Source organism: Acanthochromis polyacanthus, chromosome 2 (genome assembly GCF_021347895.1).
Source record: "Acanthochromis polyacanthus isolate Apoly-LR-REF ecotype Palm Island chromosome 2, KAUST_Apoly_ChrSc, whole genome shotgun sequence".
Taxonomy (NCBI): Eukaryota; Metazoa; Chordata; class Actinopteri; family Pomacentridae; genus Acanthochromis; species Acanthochromis polyacanthus.
The window spans coordinates 23490107-23505818 of record NC_067114.1 but is presented as its reverse complement, the minus strand read 5'-3'; the positions used below and the strand labels follow the sequence as shown (position 1 = coordinate 23505818).

General features: G+C 39.5%; 1 protein-coding gene across 2 annotated transcripts in view; it reads left to right on the top strand.

The window, feature by feature from the left end:
• LOC110954467 (leucine-rich repeat-containing protein 49) overlaps positions 1 to 15712 on the top strand; it is a 37002-nt gene that overhangs the window by 20303 nt on the left and 987 nt on the right. For both annotated transcript variants that reach the window (XM_051940920.1, XM_022199052.2), the window contains exons 12-17: positions 302 to 477; positions 2346 to 2441; positions 8780 to 9014; positions 9909 to 10094; positions 10833 to 10942; positions 14041 to 14194. In XM_051940920.1, coding sequence (XP_051796880.1) covers positions 302 to 477; positions 2346 to 2441; positions 8780 to 9014; positions 9909 to 10094; positions 10833 to 10942; positions 14041 to 14194 — 957 coding nt within the window. The remainder of the gene's footprint in view (positions 1 to 301; positions 478 to 2345; positions 2442 to 8779; positions 9015 to 9908; positions 10095 to 10832; positions 10943 to 14040; positions 14195 to 15712) is intronic.

The following is a 15712-nucleotide window of genomic DNA, read 5'->3' as shown; positions in this document are numbered from 1 at the left end:
TACAGCCTGGTTGAGAAAGAACCATTAAAATACAACAGAGAAACACGAGTCTTCTCTCTTTCAGGGTGGGATGTCACTTACTTTTTTCAGCTGTAAGAAGCAACTGCAGTTAAATCAGAATGCTATACTATGGTAACAGGAGAGTGTGATATATGTCCCAGAATAAAATCAGTAAGTATGATCAAATCAGAATTTACAGGGAGGTTCTGTTTGCTTCGTCTGCTCTCTGTGTCCCGCTCAGGAGAATTGTCACTTGACACCTTCTCTGTTCTCTGTCTGTGTGTGTGCTGTGTTCATCAAGGAGAAGCGGCGTCTGGCAATCCGTAATGCAGCACAGCAGTGGGAAGGCGTCAGGGCCTGTCTGGAGCTGCCACCAACAAATGGCGCTAAGGAAGACGTTAGTCCAGAAAGCAGTCCCGCTCACAGCCCCGCCCAGACCAATGGCCTTGCACAAGAGCCTTCTCCAGATGAACCGAGGTACTCACAAAATTTAGAGGAAGTTAAAATCAGCTTTGGAAGTAAAACAATCACTGGCTGGTATTACACCACTGTTATGTGTGTGACCCTGTGTTCCTGGTCCAGAGTGAATAGGGGTTGGGATAGCGTATCTGTGATTGGTGTGGTTTAGATATGTATGTTTTCTACTGGCCTTTTTAGTAGCTTGGTATTAGGGATGGGAAAGTGTGTCGGTTGGTCAGTCTGCTATTTTTGATTTAGACTTGAAGTATCTCAACAACATGGATGAATTGGGTGAATTGTTATAGAATTTGTTTTTCATTTTATTGTTTATTTTTGAAGGAACAGCACACAATTACAAAAATAATTGTAACCAGAGTTACTCAGCAGCTATTCCACATCTGTTGGCCCAGGGTAGGGAGAGAAAAAACAACCACAGACATAAAGCAGCACAAGACTTGAGGTAATTAATAGAATCAATATGATAAAGACAGTGAATACAAGGAAATATAATGGTGACACTTTTTTGCTGACTTTGGCCAAAGCTTGAGGCTGGTTTTAAATATTGTAAAGTTTTCTGAATCTGTAATGTTTGTGAGTATGAAATTCCACTTTCCTGCTGTTTTAGCAGAGAAAGCAGGTTGACTTAAAGCTGTCATTCTGGACTGCAGTTGCTTCAAGTAGATGCTACTACCAGCACTGCTACTGCCAGGATAGGCCTGACATCTTCTAAAAAGAGAGGGTGTGAGATTCTGAATAATTAAAAACAACAGGCATGCATCTGTTAAAAAAAAAAAAAAAAGATATTTTAGTGATGATGATCCTTTCGCGTTTGATCTAGTGCTTTAGGGATTACGCAGGAGTTTGCACTGGATTTAGTATAGTCACACCTTTCTGTGACCAGATTGTAATGCAGTAAGACAGACTGGAATAATCTTACTCTGTACAAAAAGCTTTGCAAGAGACGGCCTCAGCAGGAACCTAATGCTCTTAAATTTATTCATTTTAAGCTTAATTTTGCTGATGACCTGACTGACTTAACAGGCTTGTATCAGCTACAATACCAGATAGTGAAAGTATGTCACAAGAAAGGATTAACTCAGCTATTGTTGCTAAATGTGAAATACATGGAAACTCTTGCTTACGTTAACGGTCAAACATGAATTAGCTCCCAAGTCAACACATGGCTCATTGCATTTGTCAGTTTGCCTACAGCACATTCTTTAGATCTAAAAAAGTCACGGTATCATCAGCATACATTTGGCTGCTAAATTTTGCGTTGACAAACATGCCTCCCCCAGGATAAACTGTAATCACTTTGGTAATCCCTTTGCTTTTCATCTACCACCATCACCAGGACAAAATTGAATGTGTCTTATGTTTTGTTTTATTTCACAGTACCTTTTAAAATTGATTACATTTCCATCAGCCTAGAGTAATTTGCAAAACTCTTTAATTACGGTAGTGCTTTCTGAAGGGATTCAAAACAACCAGTGAGACACAAACTGACGAAGATGGAGGGAGGGAGATAATACTAAAACTGACAACCATGACAAGACATCAAAATAATACAGCCTGCTAGTTTAATTGACAGCTGATGGAGAGAGAATGTGGGTATATATAAGTGGGAGGAAGAGAGGAAGAAATAAGTATGACAGTGAGACGATTGTGTGCATTTCTTTGTAAAAGTATTGTCATTAACGTCTAGTCCATCCTGTAATGTGTTTATGTTTGTAATTAGCAAGTAGAAAGCTTCTAAAATGTACCATTATTTGTGTGATTCTGGCTATTTCGAAATGGTCTGCTTTATTAGGTTGTTGTTTTTCTTCATCTGAGAAGGTTGTGATAAAGTTTGTTGTTTTGCTGAAGTTTTTTTTTTTTTTTGTCAGACGGATAAGCCCAGGTTCAGGACCAGAGCGACCATCAGGGGGAACAGAGATCCGTCTCCGAACCAACAGTCGTCCAAACAGCCCACGAGATCCCAAGTAAGACAAAAAAGTTCTGATCATCTATTCTGTCTTTTAGATCAGAGGCCCTCACTCTTCCTGATAGAATCTCACAATGTCACAATATGCATGTTCTACCTGCACCTGCTCAAAAGACCTTTTATCTATGCTGTTGCCTGACTGCTCACGTCTTTGATATTTTTATCCCGTGTTTCAAGCAGCTGCTTTATTCTTTTTTTTTTCAACATGGTTGGCAGAATGGCCTAGATAGAAAACGTAGCGAGATCATCCTGGTAACAGATTCAGTCCCTGCAACAGCTGGTGTATCAAACCCATCTTGTAATATTCTCAAGCTACGCAGTGACCACTGTACTTCCTTCAGGGGCATGATCTGTGTTGGTTCTTTGCTGAAATCAGTATATACATGTCTAAGATGTCTGAAGACATGTTTGTCCTTCCAGTGTTTGTAACATTTTGTTGGAAAAGCTCTAAATCAATGGTCTGCTCTCGGTCTAATGTGAACACAGAGCTCTGATATTCTCTCCTACACAGATTGAGATCCAGGTCTGGATGACAGGTCTGGATGAGTTATGAGGGGGAGGGCTAACATGAAAGTGGAGGCTGTGTCAGGGGCTATTATTACATGTTTCAAAGAGGGCCTCTCCTTCCTGCACCAGGATATGAGAATGTCCCTGAAGCAAAATCCCTCAATGGCAATGGCTTTCCTTTACATGGTCTATTATAACTTCATTCACCTGGTTTAACAAATTAGAGTGACGAAGAGGAGTCACATGATTCATTCTGCCACGCTCGTATGATTTTGGAGTTGTATTGCTTTGGCTAATGTTGTATGACAACACATCAAGGGTGAGTATAAACCCTACCACTGCTAAGTTAAAAGAGAAGTGAAATTTGTGATTAAAAAGTCAAAGGGTAAAATCTCTAAAATGCCTGGAAATATTAATAGTAGGTGGGAAATTTAAAAGTTGTTTTGTTCAACAGTGTGTGGGTTTCCAGAAGAGTTATAATGCCCACACGGTGTAGTTCAGATTACCTGAGATAGCTGCTGAAGTACTACATGCTAAAACGAATTACACCATCCTCTCCCACAGAGGGCACGCAGAGGCCCATGATGGATGAACTTGTCTGAGTTTTTTGAGGTCTGTGAATTGACACTACTACTTTTCTGTTGCATGACATCACATATCAGGTCTTTGGGGTTGTCTATTCCCAGGAAATACTAACAGCAGGAGATGTTTTTTTTTCGCGCACAATGAAAGGACCCTGTATGATTTGTTACGTGTCATCCATAATCCTGCTACTCCAGAATGTCAAACTGTGTTTCCCTGCTAAGTTGAAGTTTAGACCTGGCACATCCACACATCTGGATCAGCTCTTTGCGAGCCAGGGGAACAGGGTAACCACTTGATGTACTTGCATGCATTTCTTCCTTAAACTTGGGCCTCAACTCTATTTCTTTAACTCCATGTCTGCTGCATTGAACAGAAATGTGAATTGCAAACATCTATTACAAACCGAAACCTCCATAATAATAAAACAGGCTAGATTAATGCCACTCACCAATAATTCATGGAACTGAAGTTTTGAGAAAACAGAAACTAAAGTATAGTTTGTTGCTTCCAGCTGTTTGTAGGAGTCTTTCCTCTCAATGTTAAAAGAGCCACAGAATGAAACAGGAAGAGGATCCATATGAGCGTCTCCATGTGAAAGAGTTGTGCACATTCTCACACTGTAAATGTAACTTTATTGATTACTTTAATTATAGATTATCCCTTACACAGAGACAGGATCCGTCACAATGCAACTGTAAGCCACAGTGTATACTTCTCTTCATGTCAGACAGGTGAGCAGTCAGACTGAGAGCCACAGTTAAATCATTTGCCACAGCTGACATGATGTGTTTAATTGGCAAAGTAGTGGTTGCATTATCATCACACATGGACAGAATGTTCAGTGTTTTAAAAAATCGTGAGTAAACTAGGTTGTTATTGGGACAATTTGCAGTTATCTATTAGTTTAAATGTAGTCTTTTGTTGATTAGTGCGTCAACATCCATTGTACTGTCCAATATTGCTGATATGACAAATATTGTGTGTGTACTGTGACTTTCTCCATCACTGTTGTGGGTAAAGATGTGTCCGACTGAAACACTGAGGAATGTTAGCATATAGGGGATCTGTCTCTGAATGACAGAATGCTGTCACTTTAACAGATTGATAAATTCACATATCCAGAAAAAAAATGGATGAAAATATGTTATTTTTTAAAGAACTCTGACATGAACTGCATCAAAAAGTGGCACATTTACATTTGACACAAAGTAACTTTTTCTCATGATGACATCTGTTGCTGTGTAACGATATCTTGTACATATAGTAGGTTTCAAAATATGAGGTTTTTGTCTCCGTCCTTCCTCTCCAGTTTCTAAATCTACAATGTTTGCATTCTTCGAATTCTAAAAATCCAAACTTCATTGTTCAGAGACAGGGAAAGTAAATGTATTTATGTCCATGAATGGTTCGAAAATGTTATTAATGCTCAATTACTATGTGCTACAAAGGCCTAAAAGACAGTTGCAGCTTAATGTTAGTCAGAACTACAATACTACAATTACAGTATACTCCTGCTAAACATACAGTAGTTAAATGTGATGAAAAATGGTGAAAAATGACTCGGCACCAATCAGTGCTTTAATTAAACATAGTTTCAGAGAGCTTAGAACTTCAACAGTCTTTGTGAAATACAGTGAAGTCACGTCCTTCACGATTTCACAGACCTTGCCGGGGCAGCATGGTCTGGATATATATATAGGATATATATATCCTATATATATATCCTATATATATTTGTTATATATATAGGATATATATATATATATATATATATATATATATTTATTTATTTATAGTAAGCAGAACGTGATGTAATTTCTGGTTGACTGGATTAGTGCTCCCAGTGTGGTGACAAATTAGGGTAAAATGAATGTTGACATCACTTTCAGCTTGATAGTGCCAATGTGTTCCTATAAAATTTATGGGACAATAGCATGTGTGACTGCCAAAGTGGGACTGTGATGCATCCCCAAGTTTACCCATTTGCAAGCAATTTCAAATGTATTTAGCCACATTTCCCATGAAAGATGAAAGAAGGGATGCATGGCAGCAGAAGAATTATTACCTAGAAATCCAATATTGGGGTTGGTCACTGTGCAGGGAGATGGAATGGCCTTTGCACTGTTTATACATTCATTTAATAAGGACTTGTACTATGATACCCAACAGGTGGTTTTTCGGGCACATAAATCATTGACATATCTGAACAATGGTGAGAAAGAAGCTTAGCAGGGTCCTTGAATGAAACACGAAATCCTAAACCAAGCCATGCTGTAGGAACACTTTACATTAAGAGTCTGCAGAATAATATGCACGCAGCTGAACCACTTGTTTTCACCTTTGAATGGAGGGAAATGATGGATGCTATGTTGTAATGACAGACAAGTAATAGTTCACATTCGTCCCTGTCTACCTCACAGTATTTAAGCAATTGCAGACTTGTGTTCAAGCTATGTCTTTGGGGGGATTAAGCTGTTGAGCGATGACAGATGTCCTTTTAAAAGTCCTGTAGGATTAAGTGAGATAGATCTAATTGAATTAAATGTAGTGTCTAATAGGCTAGAGCAGGATCCCTGTAATTGTGACAGATTTTTCACTCCATCTTCCCCGCCTTAATCTCTTTGTCTCTCAGCATTTGTTCATAGTTTCATGCCATAGAGGCATTCAGGCCACCTGGCAACCTTTCAGCTGTGATTATGGGGGAACAATAGGTGACATGGTACAGAGTGTGTTGATGGCACACTTCCAGCTCCACAGAAGTCGTTTTTTACATGGCTTATTTACATGTTACACTCTATCTCCCTCTCTACTCTCCATCTCTTCCTGATTTACTGCCTTTGGCAATCCTACATTTTGGAGGGGTGGTATACTCTGACATTTAAAGTGCCTTTCAATGTCTGGTGCCTCCCCATTTAGTTCCATGTTTCTGTCCATGCGTGTGCTTTAAACAGGACACACTTGAACTTTGCAACTTTAAAATTTCTTTGCTATCAGTTCTGGTGTTTATATTTGATTTAACAGAGTTACTCTCTGTCAGTGTTGTTTCCATTTGAAGGAACGCAGAAATTTTATTCCACTCAACACTGTCTACACTCTTATTTAAAGTTCTGGTTTATAGTATGTATTTTGTGCATCCATCTGTGTCCATGTCCATTCCTGAGGTTGGAGCGTACCAAGAAAGCAAACTGCTGACATTGTGTGTTGTTCCACATATCCTGTCAACACTTTTACAGATGTATGTGCTGTGATCATGATCTCTGGGGAATTTGCTTTCAGGGAACTTTTTTTTAATTGGAGTTGGCTATAGGGGAAAAAATGAGAGCAAGGATGACTCTGCCACACCCTATCCATTTCTTTTATTGCCTCTCTGGGATCTCCCACACTATGACCACCCTTTGACATTTGATTAAGATTTATTATATATATGAATTATTATATGAATAATTTGGTTGTTGTGTTTACTGGCAAGTTCTATTTCATGTATAGCTGCAGTTTTAAACTTACTTGTTTACAACTTGCTGAGCTCTGAGGCAGACTGACTGGCTTTTATTCACTACAGCATGCAAACATTGTACTAATACAGAGACCACACACACAGAAAGTTTCCTAAAGGCCTAACAGTTATGCTCTAATCTGGTCCTGCACTTCACCATGTCTTGATGAACCTTGACCATTTACATATTTTTTACACAAGAATGAATCACTTAAAATTACTCAAGACACAAGTATTCCCTACTGAGAACCTAATGTCGTGGTTATGTCAGGTTCCACCTCCAGCTGTTTAAATATATTTCACTGTGATTCCTGGGTTAGTCATCACATATCAGAAATCCTCACTATATTCACTTTTCAAGAGGGTTACTGCAATTCTCTTGTTGGGTTTAATCCATTTTAAAAAAACAATGGATTAAATGTTTCTTGACCTTGTAGCAAATTAAATAATTTTGGGTTTCATACTATGACTGGGCAAAACAATGAAAAGCGATTTGAAGACGCCACTTGGACTTTTTTCTGAGACTGCTGATTTATCATTAATAAAACATGTTAGAGCTGTGCCCTGTTCAACGGTATAACACTATGATGACCAACCATTACATTTAAATGGGATTGGATTGACTGAAGTAAACCGTTTACAATAGCCAAAAGCTTCAACATAATATTTTATTCTTCCAAGGGATTATGTTAAATGTTTTGTTTAGGTTTATTTATTTTTTTGCTTATACAAACATATGTTTTTGACAAAAATATGATGTATCTGTACACTTAAACTGTGAGCATCAGTATATGCAGCACCTCTTTTTGTTAATACTGAAAAGGATTTTTGCATGCATAAGTTCTTTCTCCCTTCTTGATGTTTTTCTTTCACTTGTTTCTTTCTTATTTATGTGATTGAGACTCCAGTCCACAGAAGCACATCTTTCATTTTAATAATTCTGTTTAATTATTTGTCTTTTTTTGCTACTCACTTTGAAGTGGAAACCTCTCTGCAGTACAGAGATGTGTAGTCTCTGGAGGGTCAACCTTGCTGTACCTGTTGTTTCCCTACACTATGTACTGTACGCACTATGTACTGTACGCACCTCTCTGTTTACACCATGCCTTCTGGTCCTCTGCCCATGAGTCTGTTTTTCTTTTTCTCACCTCTCAAGTCAAACGCATGCTTTCTAAAAAAAAAATGGTCTCAACAAGAATCTTGGATTAGACTTCTCTAATCAAAGGATTAGTCTTCTAACCACTGTGTCTTTCTGTTGCAGTGTGATTGCGTGGGTGTGAAATATGAATAGGGGTGATTAGTTTGTTGGCGGGCTGAACTCAAAATGATCAGTGTTGTGTAGCGTGCAGCCAGTGGCCATCTGATGCCCTGCTATGCTGAAAAGTCCCCTGAGTGTCAGCAGACCCAGAAGGCTGAGCACATGGGCTTGGGCACAGAGATTATGTCTCCTTGAGACTCGCCCAGATTCTCCACTCTCATGACTCTCTTATCAGGGAAGGGCACTTCAGCTATCGTATAGTAGAATAGAAAGCAATTGGGCGACACAAATGGGACATTGACTAGACTAGTGAGTGTCCTCTTGCCTTTTCCGTCTCTTAGCACAATGGCCGAGTTTTCAAGCAAATGTAAGCTAAGTACTTTTGGCTCCCAGACGTTCTTCATGTTTCACAAGGCAACAAATTTTGTGCACTCAGCATACCAAGACTGACTTATGAGGAGTGCTTTTGTGTATATTTGTGTGTACTTTGCAGGCTTGTGGAGGCAGGAAGCGGCAGTGTTCAGAGCTTATCCTTGTCTGACAGTCACCTGGCGGAGCTGGACGGAGACACCTTGCGTTTGTTCGGACTTGGAGCCCTGGAGGCCCTGGAGAGGGGCTGGGGTGTTCAGACTGCTGGTGCTGTCACTGTAATAACCTTCCGCTATATCAACTTCGACGCCATTGTACCAACACTGCCGCGAATAAGGGTCAAGTTCCCAAATCTGTCGGTGAGCCCATATACCATAACGAGCCATGCAGTGTTGACATAAATTCCTCAAGAGAAAAAACCTGAACGTGTGTTTTTGATTTATGCTACACATGTGGTGGTAGTAAATGATGTCACTTATTATCAAACTGCAATGACATGATACAAAGAGGGAGGCCTTTAGAGGCATTGGCCAGTGGATACCTATTCCCTCATAGATTCATGTATTCATTCCCCTTGAAGTTTTCATCTTTTACTGCTGTACAGCCTAAACTCATGATCAATACAATTTTGCTTTTTGACAAGAATTTACAAAAAAGACAATTTTGTGTCCAAGTGAAAACAGATTTTTACAAAGTAAGATGCTGAGTTTAGCAGACACCAAACACTGCACCATCCCCACTGTGAAGCATGGTGGCGGCAGCATCATGATATGGGGATGCTTTTTGGCAGTACGCCGTGGAAGGTTTGAAAGGTAGAAGGTAAAATGTATGCAGCAAAATACAGGAAAATCTTGAACAACAACCTAATGCGGCCTGCAAAATTTTACAGCAAAACGATGCCCTAAAGCACACAGCCAAAGCCACACAAAAAAGAGAACAAGGTAAATGCTGTGGAGTAGAGTCAGAATTTGTGACTTTATTTGAAAAGGGCTGTTTGTTGTGCATCCTGACAGCATGAGCAGCTGTGCTACGAAGAAATCGGTAAAACCGCAATGTTCAGATGGGCGAGGCTGACTGAGAGCTATTCACACTAGCATGAGAGCAATTACAGCTAAAACTGCATCTACTAGATCCACATGATCCTCTCTGAACTCCATAAGTCTTTGCCATATTCAGTTCAGTTAGTTACAGGCCTAATCATTTTCTATATCCAGTTAAAGGCCTCTCTGACCAGTTTGTTACTTTTTCTGTAGCACCTGATCTTCTTGGAAACCAACATCAGCCGCCTGCCACAGCTGGCGGCCCTGGCTCAGGTGAGGCGTCTGGACCAGCTGACCATCCACCCAGAGGGCAACCCTGTGGTCAGTCTGACTCTGTGGCGCTCCTTCGTCATCTACCGCCTCTACCACTTCAACCTGCAGAGGATCAATGGCCAGGAGGTGAAGTGTAGCTTTGTTTTTAATGCAAGCCTCCTGCTGTATATACTGTAGGTGGTCAGCTGTTTTGCCAGGGAGCAAATGTATTGACCAATAACAAATTTCACTCGTAAATACATATTATCAAATATTTTTTATATACAAGAAAACAATTTGTTTGGTGTACCATCTGCAAAGTAAAATACTGTAAATGTGCAAATTTTAAGTTGAATAAGAGTATTATGACTTTTCATACTAACTTGCTCTCTGAAAGAAATTCTAACAATGTGTTGATACCTCACTCCTGAATCAGGTGAGATGTTTTCCTGTTTCCATTTTCTTTAAACAAAATAACTGGTGTCTGAAAATAGCTTCACATTTCATGGACAAATATATGAGTATTATTGATTTTGTCATCTGATGTTTCCAGCAGAAATTGAAAAAGCGTACTTCTTAAATTGTCAGACTATATATTTTCTCGTTTGTCTTAAATAGATATAGGTTTCCTGGAATGTCCTACCTGACGGTTTTGCCTCTGCCTTCTTTTAGAGTTCACTTGAGAAGTGATCTTTATATCAGGTTACACCTGCTGCTTGTTTTCATTGTGTCTGCTGCCGTTTTTGTCTCATCCCAACTCGTATCTGTTTAATGAGTGTAAAAATTGTACAACCCTGTTCAAAGACGCAACTTGTGTAAGGAAAAAGACAATCGGTGAAGTATCTTGAGTGTGTTTGTAAGCACATGTTTGTGGTTTGACCTTAGGTGACCATGAATGATGTGATCGCTGCAGAGCGTGTGTTTGGGACACTGGGTCATATAGCAGCCACTGAAACTCCACGTTGCCGTCTGCTCCTGCTGCTGGAGGAGTCCAGGTGAGAATTTGATCTCAGACACTTTATCACAACATCAGTTTAACTACACTTTAATGGCAGGTGTGTGTGCTGTCCCAGGCCTTGGATGCTGTTTGTTTAAATATGTCAAGAATGTGTGGATTCTTACATGAATATGTGAGTTATAGCTTCTGAGCGTGTAGGCTTCTGCACATGTGTGTACATGTCTGCACGTAGAGCTTTGTGCGTATACATTTGTGTGTATGTGTGTGTGTGTGTGTGCCTGCAGGTCTGTGTGAAACAGAGAGACAGAGCCTGGCACCGAGGAGCCAGGGGAATTAGACTATGTGTCTGAGGGTAAGGGTGGGTACTTGGCAGTTCGACACAAACATTCCTCTCTCTCCTCAGCCAAAAATCTCTTGAGGTCTGTCACTCTGGGTCAATGAAAAACATCCTTGCAAAGCAAAAATCTACTGAACTTGTCACGCACAAGAATATTTTTAAAAAACTTGCTACTCAAGGGCAAATAGTAAGTAATGACAGGACAAAAGCAAAGCTGCAACCTGTATTAATGTTCCTTGTGGAAAACTGTCAGGCTGAGTCAACTGATCTGACTGTAAAACATGCATATCTATTACATTCAACTTATATTGTTATAGTGTTAGGATTGGCGTTAGGGTTATTATTAAATAAATATACTGCTCGAGTAGAGGCATTTCTTTTGTTTTTTCTGTAAGTCTAAGACAGTGATGGTAATGTACAGATGTGACTCTATGTTTTGGAGGTGCAGAATATAGCAAATGCACCTATCTTGAAAAACAAGCAAAATTCCTAAAATATTGTTGAGCAGTGTAGCAGTACTGCATGTGAGCCTAGTCTTGAATTTAAGTTGCCTCTGTGTCCTCAGTTGCACCTTTAGAATCGTGCTGAAAACTTTAAAACATTGGCTCTCTGCTGCATCTTGCTCCTGATTCATGCACGTTCTGTTGTGGAGAGATAGTACAGAACAGCCCAAGGCCAAAGATTACTTTCGTATCAGCACTGAAGTCCTAATAACTGTCATCGGCATGCAAGATCTTTACCCCTTAAGTCAACTGTATGTATCTGTTTGTTATAGTATAAGATGCTGTTAGGCGTTTTATTTTTTAAAACCTTACCACTGTAGACAGTACTTTACATATAGAATGACATATTCAGCACTGAAAAACTGCATTGAAAATTTTTTGGGTTCATCTTCCCACAGTATTTTTTTTGTTTGTTTGTTTGCTATTGTGTTGTTGTCAGGGGATTGTGGGGTTGACATGAAACACTGCTGAGGTGTCAAGTTTCCTGCAGGGGTCAGTGAGTAGAGGAAGGCCATAATATTCCCAGGGTTTGAGGATCCTGATACTGTAAGATGCCATGGATGTTATGTTTCATATGGCTGCAATTGGACCCTTTGTTTGTCTAAATATGTGTCATAGGCATGACTTAGACATGACCTTTAGAACTCTCATGATCTTATTACATTAAATTCCTTCAAACTGTATCTTGCAGTGGAAAGAACATTAACAGAATGCCCTGACCCTGTAAACACCACACATGTAGAACTCGAGTTTGGATAAAATTAAGCTAAAAAGTCTGTTTGATTTTGATTGTTTTTTGCGATAGACAAAATCTCTAAAACTGAGCTTTAGGCCAGTTCATGTTTCGCAGCTAATCTGGTTAATGTCCTATTTCCATGGGAATTCTTACATGAGATTACTGCCACCAATCAAAGTGAATTTTGCTTTTCATTTTTTATTAAGTATAGTAAAATCCAGCAGGGACATACAAAACGCTACCAGTATGGCACCAGTAAATACATCCTGATTCATCACAGCATGAGGCTGCGTGAGTAGGATGATGTAGTTTGTGATTCTTTTGCTTCATCAGCTGTTTATTTACAATTTGACAATGTTGTGGGAGAGAGAAAAGCCGAAAGCATTGTAACTTTTCTTCTTTTTTTAAGTTAGAAAATGTTTATTACATTGGCACACATGCATTGACTGGTTGTTGAGGTCCTTTGATTTCAGCCTTGACTGATCGCTTGACCTTCTTCCCCTGGAGATGTAGCTCTTTTTTTCTATTTCACAAATCTCAAACCGTCTTTTTAAACTGTTTTAATGTGAGACTGAATTCACCCCCTGTGATGCATAATGCTGCTGTGGAATACAAATCTGGAATCTTGTAAAATGAAACTCTACTGCAGGACGTTTAAGCAGATGCCATCTGCTCTGTTTTTGTAAAAAGTCAGAAATCAAAGCTTCGTGTTGACTTATTGGCCCAAAAACTATTTTCATTCAGCTGGACTTTGCTGATCTTAACTACTGTTTTTCAAAGGAGTTTTATACACAAATACATTTAACTAATAGAATTTCTAAAAGGTATACATATGTTTTTATGCTGATGTGATTCTCACTGACAGTTACAAATATTGCCCCAAAAATAAACTATCTCTTCTCAGCAAGTCCCACACAGCTCTAGCTTCCTTAAACTTGTCTTACCTTGTTAACCAACGTGATGCACGATTGATGCATTTTGGCATGTGCACACACACACACCAACACAAACTACACAACAGTTTTATCTCATATGGAATGTTTGCCTCCAGCCTGCTCTGACTATTAAGATCATTTCAGCAACCTGGCACTGGCCCGTGGAACATGTTGGTGCAGTAGTGTATCACATGAGATTTCTTACTAATGAACAGCAACATTTGACATAGTTTACATCACTTTTAAAATCCTCTGCTGCTTTGTTCACACCCTGCTGCAGTGTGGTAAGATTGAAATAGAAACACTGTCATTTAAAAGGAAAACTATTACCTTTAAATCAGTGTAACACCAGTTTAATTGCTGTCATCTTATAAATGATGGTGTTTTTCAGAGTTTTTAATCCAGACTTTGCTGTATCTGCTGTCAATTCTAATGGATTTTACAATGGGAGTCATTTTTCTTGTTTCTCAAAAAGCTTGTCTCACAGAGAGAATGATACTCTATTTGATGGACGCATGAGTATACTTTTACTGCCTTGGTTTTACTCACTTGTGGCCACGGTTTCTCCCCAGGTGCATGTGTTTCTTCATACACTCATCTCTCTTTTGCTTCTTTAACCTGAAGGAAGCGGCAGCTGCAATTCCTGTTGGAGGGGCGTGGCCGGAGGGCAGGACTGAGTCCAGAGGAGCTGCGAGATAATGGGAAGCTTCTGGGTGAAGGCCTGAGCAGAGCGTTGTTTAACTACCCCAGCAGAGACTGCAGTGCAGAGAGCCCTGAGGTTAGTACAGATGTATACACAATAGTTTCATGACAACGTGTTTGAGGAAAATCCATCAACCCTTGCAAATGACTAAAATGATGACTTTGATTGCTTCATGAACCATGAATTAGCTGTCTGCTAATAGCCAGCAGGGCCTTGTGAAGTTGCAGAGTGCTTCAGCCTTTACATCTTATAGCTTTTACAGAGAAGCTGGAATCAGGTGTTAAAAGCAGACTTAAAGAACACACGAGTGGTCACTTGAAAAGGAACCAGGTTCTGGTGTCATTAATGCCATTAAGAAACAGGTCATCACTGCAGCATTCAAAACTAATCCCATAACAATAAGAAGTGTAAGAGTGTGACAGCAGGCCTCAGAGCCATTACTACATGGGCAGCTCTCCTCAAAGACGATTGGTAGAATTCACTATGGTTACGCTGCCTATGATTTCACTTTCAACTATACTATGATTTCTAGTAACATTTTCCCGAAAGCTATTGCAAAGAGATATATTGTACTGCTATTTTATGTGTACAAATCACTTTTGTATTATCCGCAAGGCTCAAGGAGACAGAAATGTGCAATGTCCTTTGCAAAACTGAAATAGGAGACCTTTCAAACTTCCACTGGTTGTACCAGAAACTGTATTGGATGACATGACATGCACTGTAAAGCCCACATTACATCCAGAAGCTTTAACAGGGAATTCAAGGATCTTAAAACCACTTTCCTCAACCAAATACAGCTAACATGACTACACATGAGCGTACTCCTAGTCTGGAATATTAACTAAATCTTTGCTCTTTACTCACTCTTAAGTTCCACAACAACATATAAATGGGATTTGGGATAACAGCCCACTCAGCAGCTCAAAAGCTCACTTCTATAGCTTCTATAGCCTTTTCTCTTTTTCCTGGCAGGAGAACTAATACAGTTTCATCCTGTTTTATTTAGGCACAAACTAGAATCCATTTACTGAGGATGGAGGAGTGCATCTGACATGTTTGTGCAGATCAGGCACCAGTGTCTGTTTGCTGTCTGCTTTGTTTTTGCTTTTCAGCCCGTATTCAGGCCACCTCCTTTACTTCTACATAACATTACAACTTTTATTTTATTCAGTGGACCTGGATGACATTTTATTTTTCTATCAAATCCCATAATAAAACCGACATCAAGTAGCGTCCTTGTAATAGAAGCCTGTTATAGCATATACTGTATCATTGCATACTTATAACCTCAGCTGAGCAATGCAGAACGCTCAGAAAGAAGCCCAAATTAAGACGTAAAGGCTTAAAGAAATCATTGGATTCGTTAACATCTAGGGTCATTTTTCTGCTGTACATAAATCATCGTACAGGCATGGTGTTGATTGTAGGAATATGTGGCTCTCCAACAAATCACTCCACAATGCACCACCATTTCCAAAATTTCGTCCTAAACTTTATGCAGATCTAGCAGTTATTACACCCAAGGGTTTACTCACGTATTCCTAAGGCATTGTGAATATCTGAGAGGTACATCCAATAAAGACACAAAGG